General features: G+C 49.3%; 3 protein-coding genes across 3 annotated transcripts; all 3 read right to left on the bottom strand.

Moving 5' to 3' along the window:
• Positions 1-351: 351 nt before the first annotated feature.
• On the bottom strand, positions 352-2,993 carry BKA67DRAFT_581466 (uncharacterized protein). The gene has a single exon (XM_046103916.1). The coding sequence runs from the start codon at positions 2,841-2,843 to the stop codon at positions 606-608; it is 2,238 nt and encodes a 745-aa protein (XP_045953548.1). The 5' UTR covers positions 2,844-2,993; the 3' UTR covers positions 352-605.
• A 2,700-nt stretch (positions 2,994-5,693) lies between these two features.
• Positions 5,694-9,488, bottom strand: BKA67DRAFT_663386 (uncharacterized protein; the record flags this gene model as incomplete). The annotated part of the gene is made up of 5 exons (XM_046108175.1): positions 5,694-5,905; positions 6,006-6,249; positions 6,298-6,384; positions 6,433-8,654; positions 8,711-9,488. The coding sequence occupies 5 exons, from the start codon at positions 9,486-9,488 to the stop codon at positions 5,694-5,696; spliced, it is 3,543 nt and encodes a 1,180-aa protein (XP_045953547.1).
• A 3,488-nt stretch (positions 9,489-12,976) lies between these two features.
• On the bottom strand, positions 12,977-13,872 carry BKA67DRAFT_581456 (uncharacterized protein). Its single transcript, XM_046103915.1, has one exon. It carries the CDS (start codon positions 13,660-13,662, stop codon positions 13,387-13,389), a length of 276 nt encoding a protein of 91 aa, XP_045953546.1. The 5' UTR covers positions 13,663-13,872; the 3' UTR covers positions 12,977-13,386.
• Positions 13,873-14,306: the final 434 nt, after the last annotated feature.

The following is a 14,306-nucleotide window of genomic DNA, read 5'->3' as shown; positions in this document are numbered from 1 at the left end:
ATTAATATTATCCGAGAATGTTCTCTTCCAAAAAAAAAAAAAAAAAAAAAAAGGCTTGTCTGGGTGTGCATAGCTGTGTATCACACAACACAAAACCGTACAATTTCATTGTACTCCAGTGGTAAAGCTCAGAGCAGGGATTCCCAAGTTTGTTCTTCGTATGTGATGGGTATTTTTTGCCGGATTGAGTGGAAGTCGGATGCGTCTTGAACGTATGATCGAGTTGACTGGACAATGATGCCAGAGAAGCAGAATCGTAAGCTATCTCGCACGTGTTTGTCGGGTCGGATCAAACTTGAGATGAGACCACATGAATCTAGTGCAGCATTCGCCTAACAGATCACGAAACCATACCGTTGATTGACGTCAAATTAATCCACATCGAGCCGTAACTCATATAAGTTAATATGTGAGCATTGCTTGACTAACAACCACCTATGTGTACAATTGTTCATCGCCGAAAAGAAAGTCCACAAAACGCCGATGCTTAACGCTTGTTGCTACCATATAATGACCACATCGCAGTGTTCGTCAGAGACCATGAATCCATGTTTACCGGTCCTTGTATTTTTAAAGTCCGAAGTCAGAAGTCTCTCGTTCCATTATCAGGTCATGTTCCTGGCATGGACATCAAAAACCTCGTTTCTCCATCCACCTACTTCGTACTCTTCAACTCGATCACCTGCTCTTGATCCCTCCTCATTCCAGACCTTAACGACGCTGCTAGGGGTGTAGACACCCTTGAAGACACCCTTGCCTGGCTGTGCGACACCAACCCTGGTGTACAAGTCAGGATCCTCTGCGGGAATAAAGCGTGCAGCAACAGCCTTGACAAAAGTCCAAAGGTCTTGTGGATCTGCGATTCTGGTGGCACGGAGGCGTTCTCGTGCATACAAAATCTCGCGATTACCGGCATGAAGTAGGTCGGCAATGGCGGATGCTATTTGAATTTCCATGGTCGTCTTGATTATCGGACGTAGCAATGGCCTGAAGAGCCAGCCAAGCCAGGAGAACTTGCTCTTACGAAGCTTGTAGTCAAGCTTGTGTACTCGAACTCTGACGGAGCGTAGCGTCAAGATCTGTTCCATTTGATCCTTGGCGATTTCCACCTCAATGTGAATGTCAATACCACGTTCATCCAAGGCAAAACTTGCAATACCCTCATCAGCTAGGCGGAAGAGGCCACTGTGTGCACGAAGCCAGAAACCAATCTCATCGGCTTTTGCAGACAGACCATCGACCTTGATGAGCATCAGGTTCTTAGATGTTGTTGCAGTGCCGAAGCGTGCTTTGCGTATCTCGATGTCGTTATATGTCTCGATCTTCAAGCGATAAGGCAAGAAGGAGGTATGGTTGACAGTGACACCGGGCTCAATGATGAGATTCTCCAACAAAAGATCAATCGCAGGCGTACTGACTTCGAGACGTGGTATAGGCACGTATTGAATCATACTGATCAGGAGCGGAACGAATACGTTAAGTGAATCCTGGATGAGATCCGGGTTGGTGACAGCCTGCGGTGGAGAGAGAATTCCAAATATTCGCAATGTAGTTGTGATCAAACTGTGAACGTCATCGTCCCTGAGCACACTCTGGAAAGTGACAGCCAATTGTTGGAGCAGCTCGTCGACATCTTGGCGGAGATCACTCTCAGTACCAACCTTTTTGCTCTTCTCTCTGAGTTCTTGGAGCTTGTCCGAGGCATTGTTGAAGAAGTCTGGGTCGGTAAGAAGTTTTTGAAGGCTGTTTCCAATGTCCTGCATAAAGTTTTCGAACTCTGGGTCCTTGTCCTTGTGTGCGACAACCTTCTTGAAGCTAGTTTCGCATTTCTCCCACTCCTTCTTATCTCCAAAGCTCGTAACGAACTCCCACATGTTGATAAGTGCCTTGTCCGTCTCACGGTTCTCGGAAACATCCTGCGCAGCTACGTCAATGATTTCCTCCGCCGCGCGTGAGTAGACCATGGCATAACGCTTGATGAGAAGAGATAGAACAGAGACGGAGTCGGAGTAGTCCTTTCGCTTGCGAAGATTGAGCACCACTGCCTGCAATCGTTTAAGCAGTGTCTGTCCCTCATCACCAGAGAGCTTGTCTTGGGCACTTTCTACTGTAGCGCTTGCGACTTCCGCACCTTGCTGGGCCACAATCTTCGTAATGTCTTGAACGTCTTTTCCGAGCTCTTCTCCTGATGGAGCCTTGCCGTTGCTGCCACCATTAGGATGCGCCACAGCTTGCTGCTCCTGTTGGGAAGGCTCCACCTTCTTCCCTGCCTCTTCGGCAGCATGGCTTAGAGCGAACGCAGAATCCTTGAAGATTTCTCGTCCAACGGTGTTCAGATCACTGAGGAAAACGCGGAAGTCCGAGTTGGTGAAGAGCAAAGAGCCGACGGTGTGCAGGCTCTGGTAGGCAGCAGCAGCATCCGCCTTGGCCTTGGATTTCTGTGCGCGGGCAGCAAGGTCCTCGACATCCACTGAGACTCTGCTCTTGGACAAGAACCAAATGAGATCCTGAAGTTGATCCTTGTCATTCTTGTTCTTGATCAGGGTGATAAACTGGTGCAGCCATTGCTTGGTCAGGCGAACGAGGCGTCTTCCACTGTTAGACAAGTCCGGGTTATCGGGGTTAAGAATATCAGCGGCCAACAGTGTTCGCAAAGTGATGATAAGCTGTTCCGTGCTGGGCATGTATCCTGAGCCCAGGGCGCGGATCATCTGGTAGCTGTGGAGTTTGCGGGCCAGTTCCCGCTGCAAATGCGTGTCCTGCTCATATTGAGGCAACAGTGGTTGTTGATCCTCGTCACGGGACTTGGCCAGACCGAAACAGGACGACAATATCGACGACATCTTGACAATTGATGGAATGCTCAACTGTTAGATTGGGAGTATTGCATTGTGGAGTTTGGTTTCGATAGTGGCCAAAGCAATCACCAACATTCGTGTGTTAGACAAGTGATGCAATCCACCGTAATGGATGGAAGCTTGGACGGTTTAGACAATGCTCAGAATGACGTTGTTGATTGCCTACGCGTAGGCAGGAGCCACGCGATTTCAGCGGGGGTTTAGCTCTCTTGACCCCTGTCCAGAGGCGCGTGATGGACACAGGGGTAGGGTTGAGTGTCCGAAATGCAATTCTGCAATGCATGCTGGTCTTGTATACCTGACCGGCCGTAAAGACTTATTTATTCTAACTATTCTACAAGATATATTTCGCAGGATTGCACTATCAATCTTTATTCTTATTACGGCTTCTTCGTCCGTTTCTACACAATTATTCGAAGGTGTTGCATATACAGCGTCGATGCGTTGTATTGGTTCCGTCTTATGATTTGGGACACTGCGCGGACTAAATGCTCCAATAGGTGGACTGTAGCGCTGTGCCAAGGCTTCTTCTACCAGCTTACGGGATGGCAAAATGTAGAAGAACAATACTGTCAAAATCGCAGCAAAAAGTACGATTCTAGAAGTTTTAGTCATTGTAAAAATATGATTTGTGATGGAGCTGGCAGTCTTCCCCCCCCCCCCCCCCCCCCCCTTTTTTCTTCTTTTTTTCTTCTTTTTTTCTTTTGGGCGGCAGAATCGGTTACGAGCTGCATTTATACAATAATCCGTGTGGGAACCTTCTCATGAGTATGTATTGAGACTCAAGAGCTGAGAGCATCGGTAGTGGCTCACTACCTCTAAACAATGAACTGCTTTGAGAACGGCCCCCGAAGTTGGGGCCATCACTGTAAGCCAGAATCTTGAGTTCTATCGTGGTTATGACCATTGAATGACTGGCTTCAACCATTTGTTAGTACACATGGCTCTCTGAAAAGTGATTCGAAACTATAATCCGTCCATCTGTATCGGATGTGACTGTGATGCGACTCACTTAGTTAACATTGTAACTCAGTCTATCTGCGTCTCGTGTTTCGTAACCGAGTTGCGCATGTCAAAAGCTTGGAAACATCAATAGATTACGAGATCTTCTTCAATGATCGTGTTACATTTGCAATGTGCGGTTCATATGTAACGGGCTGCATTGGCATCTAGGCAGAATCAGGCAACAGTGGGTTTCTTACGCCGACTTGCATTGTCTGCTTGTTCGCATTTCTTCACAGCCAGGCAGATGACTCTGGCAACACTGAATGCCATCTAGGTTGGATCTCCAGGGCGCTAAGTCGCAGTTATAAATACCAGGCTAGTCTCCCAACATTTCCATCCTGGTCTTTCTTCTTCCTTCTTCACTTACCTGACCAGAGCAAAGTGTGATCACGCAGACAGTGAGCTAGTCAAGGGGGATCGGCATCTGCACATCGCGGCATCCTACTACTCTAACATTCCTTGTGGATGGTGGCTGGTCTAATTTTTGTTGTCGCTTCATTTTCGTCATGTGTTTCGCCCCGAGCGGGATCATGAGGAAAGAGATCTCTCTTGCTTGTTTGATGGTTATTCTCGAGCCATCCACTATCTGGTAATAATATGATATATTGTGTTCAGGTTTGATTGATGTCTGGAAGGTGAAGCCATACTTGCATGCCCACAGATCAAGCCTCCCGCATGTCTGAACGACTTTCGTCTATTCCTTTTCTCATGAATTACAAGCAGGGGCGTGCTGCGACCGTGCAGATGGTAAGTTTGCCAAGAGGGTCCGAATTACATGTAGTAGACTCCTTGATGTTCTTGTTCCCGCTGAGTCTTACCTTGCGCAAGAATATGAGGCAGACTGTTGCTTTCTCTCGACGTCCATCCGCCAGAACTAGCAACAATGCTCTTTCGTGCTTGGTTGTTCTACTACGAATTCCGAGATGACACTCGAACAACAAACATTTGGAAGCCAGCTGTTCTCAAATTCGTAGGTGAAATCAGAGCACAACAGTCAACACGCCTTTGACAACACGTCCGGGTGTAAATCAGTTGTTTGTTGGCGGGCTTGCTATATGGTTTTTATTCGAACACATATGTTGTCATTGAGGACAGTCATGACGTCTTGATTTGGATCACGAGAGCCTTGATCACAGTTATTTTGTATGCGATGGTTCGATAGCAGAGCGACCCCAGGATCCACCATTCGTAGTTCACACAAGCTTAAAGGTCAGGGAGGCAGGAGTTTCATTTACTGATGTGTATTAACGTGCTCGAGAAGCTATTTAGCAAGGAATCTCGCCTTCTAAATACTACCCGACGGATTGCCGCTCGGATGCAGGTCCTAGATCCTTGATGCTTGCTAATAGCGTCTGTATTACGAATCATCTTCCTATCAATGCTGAATCCCCACTTGGATTGATATCTTTTCAATATGTGCCTTGGAGGCATCTTTTCATTTCTCGTCGAAATCTTTTTCTTCTCGTCGAAATCTTCCACACAAACAACCATGTCCTATTGTCATGGAAGGTCGTGACAAAGTCGACGAGTGTGCCAGTAATACAAGTACATGGCCATAAAGTGACAACAGGGCGTTGGGGGGTATCGATGCTGTGCCGTATTCACCAACGCCATCCACCTCTTCCATGAAAATGCTTAATGCAAATACCAACATGCCGGAAAAGCAGAGACTCGGGCGCGAAGGGTAGAATCTCATGTCTTGGCAATAACATAAAAGCTCAAGAACGCCCAGGAAAGGAGGAAGCCTCAGCGAGGCCTGGATATATACTACGGAGCGGCGGAATCGTGCAATCACCGCGATTTGCTGTTGGTCAGTAGAAAACACGCTGTCTAAATGACAACGTCCTTGAGAGGCAGCACCTTGCTCTTGTCTCCTAGAAAATCAGAGCGGTACTGAACCAGAGCTCTCGAAATGCTGTCGAAGTCCTTGAGCTTCTTTCTTTTCAGATTCGCCAAAACCTTCTTGAGCCCATCAATGAACTGGTCTTTTTGCTCGCCTGTGTACAAGTCTGTTGAGCCAAGCTCTTGAATGATATCGGAATCTAGAGGTGAGGGGTCCAGGTGTCAGCTTTCCAAGAGGGGGAAAAACGCAGCATTACACAATGGGCGATAAGGCCGCCAAGAACAGAAACATTTACTTACCAGATCGCATCATTGTATCAAAGTGCTGAAATTCGCAGCCAGGCCCATTAGGGCACTCACCACCATCAATCAAAAAGGGGCAGATGGGACGGGTAGCATCAATTCTGGAACTGTAAGTCATGGACTTCAGGCCTCCGGGCACACTCTCCATATATTGGGGGTGGAACTTGTAAGCATGAAAGTACCGTAAAGGACTCTCATACGATAAAAGATCGCTGGCGGACAATGTACTAGGAGGTATGGCCTGTATGTTTGTCAGTAAATGAGGCTCCTCGACGGAGCGGAGTTGTACTTCGGCAGCCCTGGGACGTGGCTCTGCATGCGAAGCTGGCTGGACAAGCTGAGCAGGGCTCGGCTCGTAAGGCTCTTCATCGGCAACCTGCTTATAAGTGAGCACTGTTCTCCAAACGTGGGGCTCTAGCTGTACCTCTCCTTCACGCGCGACGTGAGCGGGGTCATGATCAGATATCTGCATGGGCGCAGGCTCGTAGCTGTCTTCGTCTTCTGCATCCGATATTTGCATTGGCACATCCACATCCACAGGCACTGGATCACCACCAGCATTACCAGTTTCCACCGCAGAATCGTTGTTCGAGCCGCTGCCCTCTCCGTTTGTACTTTGCGGGGACGAGAGAGAATCAGTTCTGGTAGATGCTTCGGTTTGAGGCATATCAAACTCAACCCGGGTATTGCTAGGAGGCTCTGTCTGGACGATGGCTTCTTGAATGGCCGTAGCGACATTGTCAGAAGCATCGGTAACGCTAGACGAGTCTGAGTCTGAATCAATGTCCATGTTTGTATTCTCGGGTGAGGATTCTGTGGCTTCGTCCATTGCCTGGGCGTGTTCAACCTGGTTAGCAACCTCAGGAATACTCATTTCAGGGTTGGTAGTATTCGATTTTGGAACAACTGGGTCAGGTTGATGTAAGTTGACGCCGGCAGCGGCATGGCCATGGGTAGTGGGAACAGCAAGAATCTCATTGGACGTCTCCTCGCTTGCAGCCTTCTCCAATGTGCCTGCTTCCGGGGCCTGGGGCCTGGCAATCTCGAGATCTTCCATTTCGATGGCCAATTGCTGTCGCTCGCTCAATTTCGCCTGAATCTCGAGATCCAGCCGAACGGCTTCAGCCCGAAGCTGCTCCAGTCTGTCCTGCTTCTCTCTAAGAGCAGCATCAATGATAGGGAGCTGGTAACTTGCAATTGGATCACATCTCTCAACCTTCGAAGCTTTCACTGAATCCGATGGTTTCGAAAGTGTTGAAGATTCTGGAGGTACAGGTGTGCGGGCAGGCGATTGGGCTAAAGGTGTAGTGAGTTCATTTGGTTTCTTTAAGGCCGCCTTCTTAGCCTCTGCCTCTGCAATCTTCCTTCTAGCCTCTTGAATCTGCAGAGTTAAAAGGTCGAGTTTCTGTCCATGCTCAGAAGGCGTTGCTACAGCTGGTGTGGCAGGACTAGATTTCTGGCTTCGCCAACTACGTGCATGGGTTAACGGCGGAAAGGCACCAAGGGAATTCTGCCGGGTAAGTGTGTTGTTTGGCATAGCCGCACCCGGTGGTTCAGTCGGAGAACCAAGATCCATCTCCACGTCTTCGTCGTCGCTAACATCGATGATCAGAGTTTCTTGGGTCCTGGTGCGCTTGAAAGTATTACCGTTCAAAGGATACCCATCGAAATCGGAAGCGACAGGTCTCTTGACATTTCGAGGCTTGGGTGTGGAACGAGGCGATGACGAAACAGAAAGACCTGCGGGACCTCCGGGTGTAGACGATACGTCGGCGTCTAGAGACGTAGAAGGCACCGTAGCTTGTTTCGTGGAAGGTGCGCCTAGGATGGCAGCGGAATCCTGAGTCTTACTGCTCTCTGCAGCTGTGGCGGGTGCAGGCTGCTCAGCTGAGTTAGTCTTCTTGACCTGTTGCTTCTTAAGCGCGGCCAGTTTCTCCAATATCTTTTGGTTATTCTGAGCCCTCAGCTTGACTTTAGCAGCATCTGATGGCTCTGAGCCAGTGGGTGTAATGGCTGGCACAAGCGGTTTCGATGTAACCGAAACTTCAGCTGTGGAAGCAGGCTGAGCTGCATTCTTCTTCTTCTTTTCAGCAAGCATACGTGCGATCTTGTCCTTGCGCTCCTCCTGTGCAGACTTCTTAGCTTGCGTTTTCGAGTCGCTAATGCTGGTCGATTTGTCTGGAACAAGCTTTGAAGATGCCGACGTTGAAGCGGGTTGAGACGTCGACTGTGGGGATGCTTGAGCTTCAGGCTGCTTTTCCGCGTGAATCGAAGTTTCAGGTGCCGAAGGACGTGACAATGCTACTGCTGGCTTGGGTGCTGAGGTGTCCAAGCCTAGGTCCGTAAACAGGGATTTGACTATTCGTGGATCAAGCCCTTCATCTAGATAGTTCTGATACCGAACTTTTAACGGCCAAAGCCCTAGGATGGCTTCTTGAGCCTTTTTCTTTGCCTCTGTTACTGATTTATATGGGAGGCTAGACACATTTGCGGACTGATTATGGTCAGGACTTTGTGCTGGTTGTGCAGATTGGGTCGTTGTCAGCGGTACCTCGCCGTTTTGTTTCGTGGTTCGCTCGGTTGCCTGCTTGGAAGCGCCGTCTCGTGCTGTAAACGACGAAAAGGACTGAGGAGCCTGTGCGTAGCCTGCTCTAGATTAGCAAGGCATCTAAAGAAGTGCCCAAACAATCAATAGGACTTACCATTCACTTCAGACGCGACTATTTTTGTCACATGTTGGGAAGGCCTTGCTTCATGTGGCGAGAGGCGTGGTGAATATGACCCAGTCCTCTCCCTGGGTTGATACTCTGGTTCATACTCACCTGGTTCGTAATCGTCATCCTCGTCGACAGCAGGCTGGGACGCTGAAGTACTATCAATCACCATCTCTTCCCTTGCTGATCCGGTATCATATATAGAAGAACCATCAGCATCATCGGCACTGCCTGCCGAGTCTTCTTTGGGGCCAGCAGTGGATTGCTGCTTTGGGCCGTCACCCAAACCAACAACTACGCTTCTAGGTTCGTATAAATCTTCGAACTGTGCTTCGCTGAACTCGCCTTCTTCCGAAGGCTCATTCGAACGGACAAGAACCGCTGTAGGTGCGGAGGGCTGCGCGACGAACTTGGTTGCTTTTCCAAGACCGGCCATAGTTTGATCTTGTCGTCTAGGCGCACCAGGACTAGAGCGACCTCTGTAGGGCGCCTGAGGATGCGATGGATTCGATTCAACGCGATACGGCATTGGTGGCAGAGGTGTGTTAGAGCCAACACTCATACCTAAGCCAGGTATCCTGCTCCCATTGTACTCAAATGACCCGTTGATGGCAGCGTGATTGCCAGCGACAACAGCAGGACTAGGCTCCTGGGGAGATGTGTAGAAAGAAGAGGCAGGTTGAATATGCGGTCTTGGTGCATATTGGTATGGGTGTTGGGGCGGTTGGCCCAAATATGGGGGGTAATCGTATGGCGGTTGAGACATGCTCAAAGCTGCTGGTATGAACAACTCGGACTGTTGGTATGAACAACTTGACTCGAGAACGAGTTCTGTACGACTTATGACAATTGTGCAGTGTTATCTGAGCAGGGCCACTAACATGGTGGCAGCGCGACGGGAGAATGGGAAATGCGCTCTTTGTCACGGACCGGCCAAAGAGAGTATTAGATCTTACGGTATAGCGGATGGAAATCCTTTTATACGTGCAAGAGCATAGCAAGTCCAGTGGACGAGTGGCTCTGCAAAATAGAAAGTCGCGATGTTCCAATGGAAGCAAGGGATGGGGATGAACGGTGGGCAAACAATTCCAGCGGAAAAGGTTTCGATTGCTACAAACCAAGGTGTTCCTGGGCGTGATCCTAGTCTGATCAGGAAAGCAAAAAGGTTCTCACAGTGTCTGAGAACTTGCGATATTGGATGGTGGGAAATGTGATGGATAGGAAGACGCTTGCACAAGGTCTTTTCGCTTCGCGACGGGGAGAAGATGTGATGCACAACCAAGAATCACGGGATAATTCAAGATCATTAGCGCTTGTTTGAGCAAAGTCGCGGTTTCCCCAAGCTCGAATTCAAAGTGTGCGGAAACGCAAGAAGAATAAATCCGCTCTTCGGATAACGCTATCCAGATTGATACTAACCCCAGAATTAGCCGCTCCTGCTCAGGTCGTCTGCATGATGGAGACACGCTAGATGTGCTACTGTACATACACAGTGAGTTAGATGCACTAGCCACCCACTGCTAATATGTATGTGCATAGCCAGCGGGCTAGCCTCTGGACCTATTTAACGTTAGGTAGGGCGCTATTGGGCCGAGTCGGGTGCGCAGCTCCAGACCAATCGTCATATCTGGCCCGTGCATCGTTGCTCTGTTTACGGCAACCACAAGTAAACAAATCAGAGAAAGCATCTTAAGGTCAAGTGTTGCTTTCTTGACCAGAGGTACAGCTGAGATACTTCCCTCTCTCACGACCACGATATCCAATGACGAGCACGGTCATGATTGCTACTGGTTTTTGAAAACATCTCTCCTTGGGAACACAGGCTATTTTCATTTTTTTATGGCATCACCTCTCGACATCTGTGTCTTTGCTTCATTGAATTCCGCGACAACAGCGACTCTCACATGAGAATAGTCTGACCAATCGATTTGGCATCTACATGCTGGAATACTAATAACCTCGCTAACTAATACAACATGGAGCCCATGCGCACCATGTCACAACGACGAAATCCTTTCACACGCGCCGGCTCGCCATCCACAGGCCCGAGTGGTTCTGCTTCTGGCTCAGCTGGCCGACCCAAATCTGCCATTTTCAATTCTCCCTTACCACTCAACAGCGTGAAGTCGCCCTCGTCACACAGCCGTAGCAACTCTGTGGCAGCGATAGCAGCGAGCTTGGCCCCTACGTCTGGAGCAGGCGCGCGACATCACCGAAGCGACTCGAAAACCGGCACGCCGAATTCTTCCACATTTGCTCCGTCTTTCATAAAGACCGAGGACCTGAGGCGAAGTATAGACATCGTCAAGGGCATCGAAGGCGAGAATGATTTCTCTGGCAGAAGATATGTGTGGCTTAGGGACCCACAAACCGCCTTTGTCAAGGGTTGGGTTGTGGAGGAACTTCCCGGTGGTAGGATACTTGTCCAGTGTGACGATGGAAGCGTATGTTGCTCCGGCCAGCGCCCCATGTAGCTTGGCTGACTGTGAAGATAGCAACGAGAGGTCGATGGAGAAAGCGTCGATAAGGTGAACCCTGCCAAATTCGACAAGGCAAACGACATGGCCGAACTCACGCATCTCAACGAAGCATCCGTGGTACACAATCTACACATGAGATACCAGGCCGACCTTATCTACACATACTCGGGGCTTTTCTTGGTCACGGTCAACCCTTACTGTCCTCTGCCGATATATAGCAACGAGTACATTAACATGTACAAGGGGCGAAACCGGGAGGACAATAAGCCGCATATCTATGCTATGGCCGATGAAGCCTTCCGGAATCTGGTCGAAGAAGGCGAGAACCAAAGTATTCTAGTTACTGGTGAATCTGGTGCTGGTAAAACTGAAAACACGAAGAAGGTTATCCAATATCTCGCAGCGGTTGCTCGGACAGAATCGCCAGTAAAAGGCAGAGGCCAGCACTCCAACTTGTCACAACAAATTCTCCGAGCGAATCCTATATTAGAAGCGTTCGGCAACGCGCAAACTGTACGGAACAACAACTCATCTCGTTTCGGAAAGTTCATCAGGATTGAGTTCACCAAAGGGGGATCTATTGCCGGCGCCTTCATCGACTGGTATCTGTTGGAAAAGTCCAGAGTAGTGCACATCAATGCCCAGGAACGAAACTACCACATTTTCTACCAGCTACTTGCTGGTGCCGATGGCCAAATGCGACAGAAATATCTCCTCAACAATATGGAGGTAGACGACTTCCTGTATACACGCGACGGCCACGACACGATCATTGGTGTATCTGATACGGACGAGTGGAACTCCTTGTTAGAGGCGTTCAATGTTATGGGTTTCTCAGAGAAAGAACAAGACTCGATACTATGCACGGTTGCGGCAGTCCTTCATCTTGGAAACATCACTGTAGTCAAGGAAAGTCGCATGGCGGACCAAGCGCGGCTTTCTCCAGATGCCAAGGATGTCGCAGCAAAAGTGTGTCAGCTGCTTGGTATCCCTTTGGAACCGTTCTTACAGGGCCTGCTGCATCCTAAAGTCAAGGCTGGTAGAGAATGGGTTACGAAGGAGCAGACGCCTGATCAAGTACGACTAGGACTTGACGCTCTGGCCAAGGGTATCTACGAGCGTGGCTTCGGCAATCTTGTCACCATGATCAATCGACAGCTCGACAGGAGTGGTATGGGCATGGATGACTCCTCCTTCATTGGTGTCCTTGATATTGCTGGTTTTGAAATCTTTGAAGAGAACAGCTTCGAACAACTCTGCATCAATTACACCAATGAGAAACTGCAACAATTCTTCAATCACCACATGTTCGTCTTGGAACAGGAAGAATATGCACGAGAACAGATCGAGTGGCAGTTCATCGACTTTGGCAGAGATCTGCAGCCAACCATTGATCTTATTGAGCTGTCGAATCCCATTGGTATTTTCTCGTGTCTCGACGAGGATAGTGTTATGCCAAAGGCGACCGACAAGTCGTTTACTGAGAAGCTCAACTCTCTGTGGGACAAGAGGTCCAGCAAGTATAGGCCGTCGCGACCGGGCCCTAAGCACGGCTTCATCCTGACGCATTATGCTGCTGAAGTCGAATATTCTACGCAGGGCTGGTTGGAGAAGAACAAGGATCCCTTAAACGACAACATTACTAGACTGTTGGCTTCATCCACTGACAAGCACGTCGCCTGTTTGTTCGCAGATTGTGCAGACACGGAGGACGACGTTGGCGGAGGCCGCAACCGAGTCAAGAGGGGACTGTTCCGTACTGTTGCACAAAGACACAAGGAACAGCTGTCTAGCTTAATGGTCCAGTTACACTCAACTCACCCACATTTCGTACGATGTATCTTGCCAAATCACAAAAAACGGCCGAAACAGTTCAGCGCTCTTCTAGTCTTGGATCAACTCAGGTGCAACGGTGTGCTTGAGGGTATCCGAATCGCTCGCACAGGTTTTCCCAATAGACTTCCATTCTCTGAATTCCGACAGAGATACGAAGTTCTCTGCCGGGACATGCCGAAAGGTTATGTTGAGGGTCAGGCTGCTGCAAGTCTAATCCTGGGTAAGCTGGGATTAGACAAGGCGCTGTATCGTGTCGGTCTCACGAAGGTTTTCTTCCGAGCCGGTGTGCTTGCTGAATTGGAAGAGCAACGCGATGCGCTGATTGCCGAGATCATGTCTCGTTTTCAGTCAGTGGCGCGAGGTTATATCCAGCGCCGCTCTGCTTACAAAAGACTGTACCGTGCCGAAGCGACTCGCGTTATTCAACGCAACTTTAATGTTTACCTCGATCTTTGTGAGAATCCATGGTGGCAACTTTTTATTAAGATGAAGCCACTTCTGGGCGCTACTCGTACAGCTCAAGAAGTCAAGCGTCGGGATGAACAAATCAGACAATTGAACGAACAGATGCGATTGGAGAACGAGAACCGCCAGCGACTGGAAGATGAGCGGCGCAACACACATACGGAATTGATGCGCATTCAACAGACTCTCGAGAGTGAACGGGCACTTGCCCTTGACAAGGAAGAAATCTTCAAGCGCCTACAACAGCGTGAAGTTGAGCTCGAGGATAAGCTGGCTGGAGCCATTGAAGACCAGGAGAGACTCGAGGACCAGTTAGATGATCTACTAGAAGCCAAGCATCGTGCCGAGAGCGAGGTAGAGAAGTATCGAACACAGCTGGAGCAAGCGGCCGGATTGATCGCTCGCCTTGAACAGGAAAAGCGACAACTTGATGCGCGAGCGTCAGACCTTGAAGCTGAGATCGACGAAATCTCTCAGAAGCAGGCCGACCGCAGCGCACAAGAAGATGCGTTGGCAGACGAAGTACGGATGCTGCAAAGTCAACTGTCCCTCAAGGATCGCAAGGTGCAGGATCTTGAGAGCAAGCTTCTGAAGATTGATCAGGATGCGGATATCAAATTAGCCGCAGCACAGAAAGAACTATCAAGCCTCCGGTCCCGAGAGCAAGTCTTGGGCCGAGAAAACCGTGATATCCAGCAACAGCTATCTGAACTCTCCAAGACCTCGACCGACTACGAGGACCTCGTGCGCAAGAAGGAAAGCGAGCTCGCCATCCTCCGGGTGGACAACAAGAAATTCCAGAT

The sequence above is a fragment of the Truncatella angustata genome (genome assembly GCF_020726525.1).
Source record: "Truncatella angustata strain MPI-SDFR-AT-0073 chromosome Unknown BKA67scaffold_9, whole genome shotgun sequence".
NCBI classification, from domain to species: Eukaryota; Fungi; Ascomycota; class Sordariomycetes; order Amphisphaeriales; family Sporocadaceae; genus Truncatella; species Truncatella angustata.
Note: the sequence above shows the minus strand (reverse complement) of the source record. Positions and strands in the feature narration are given on the sequence as shown.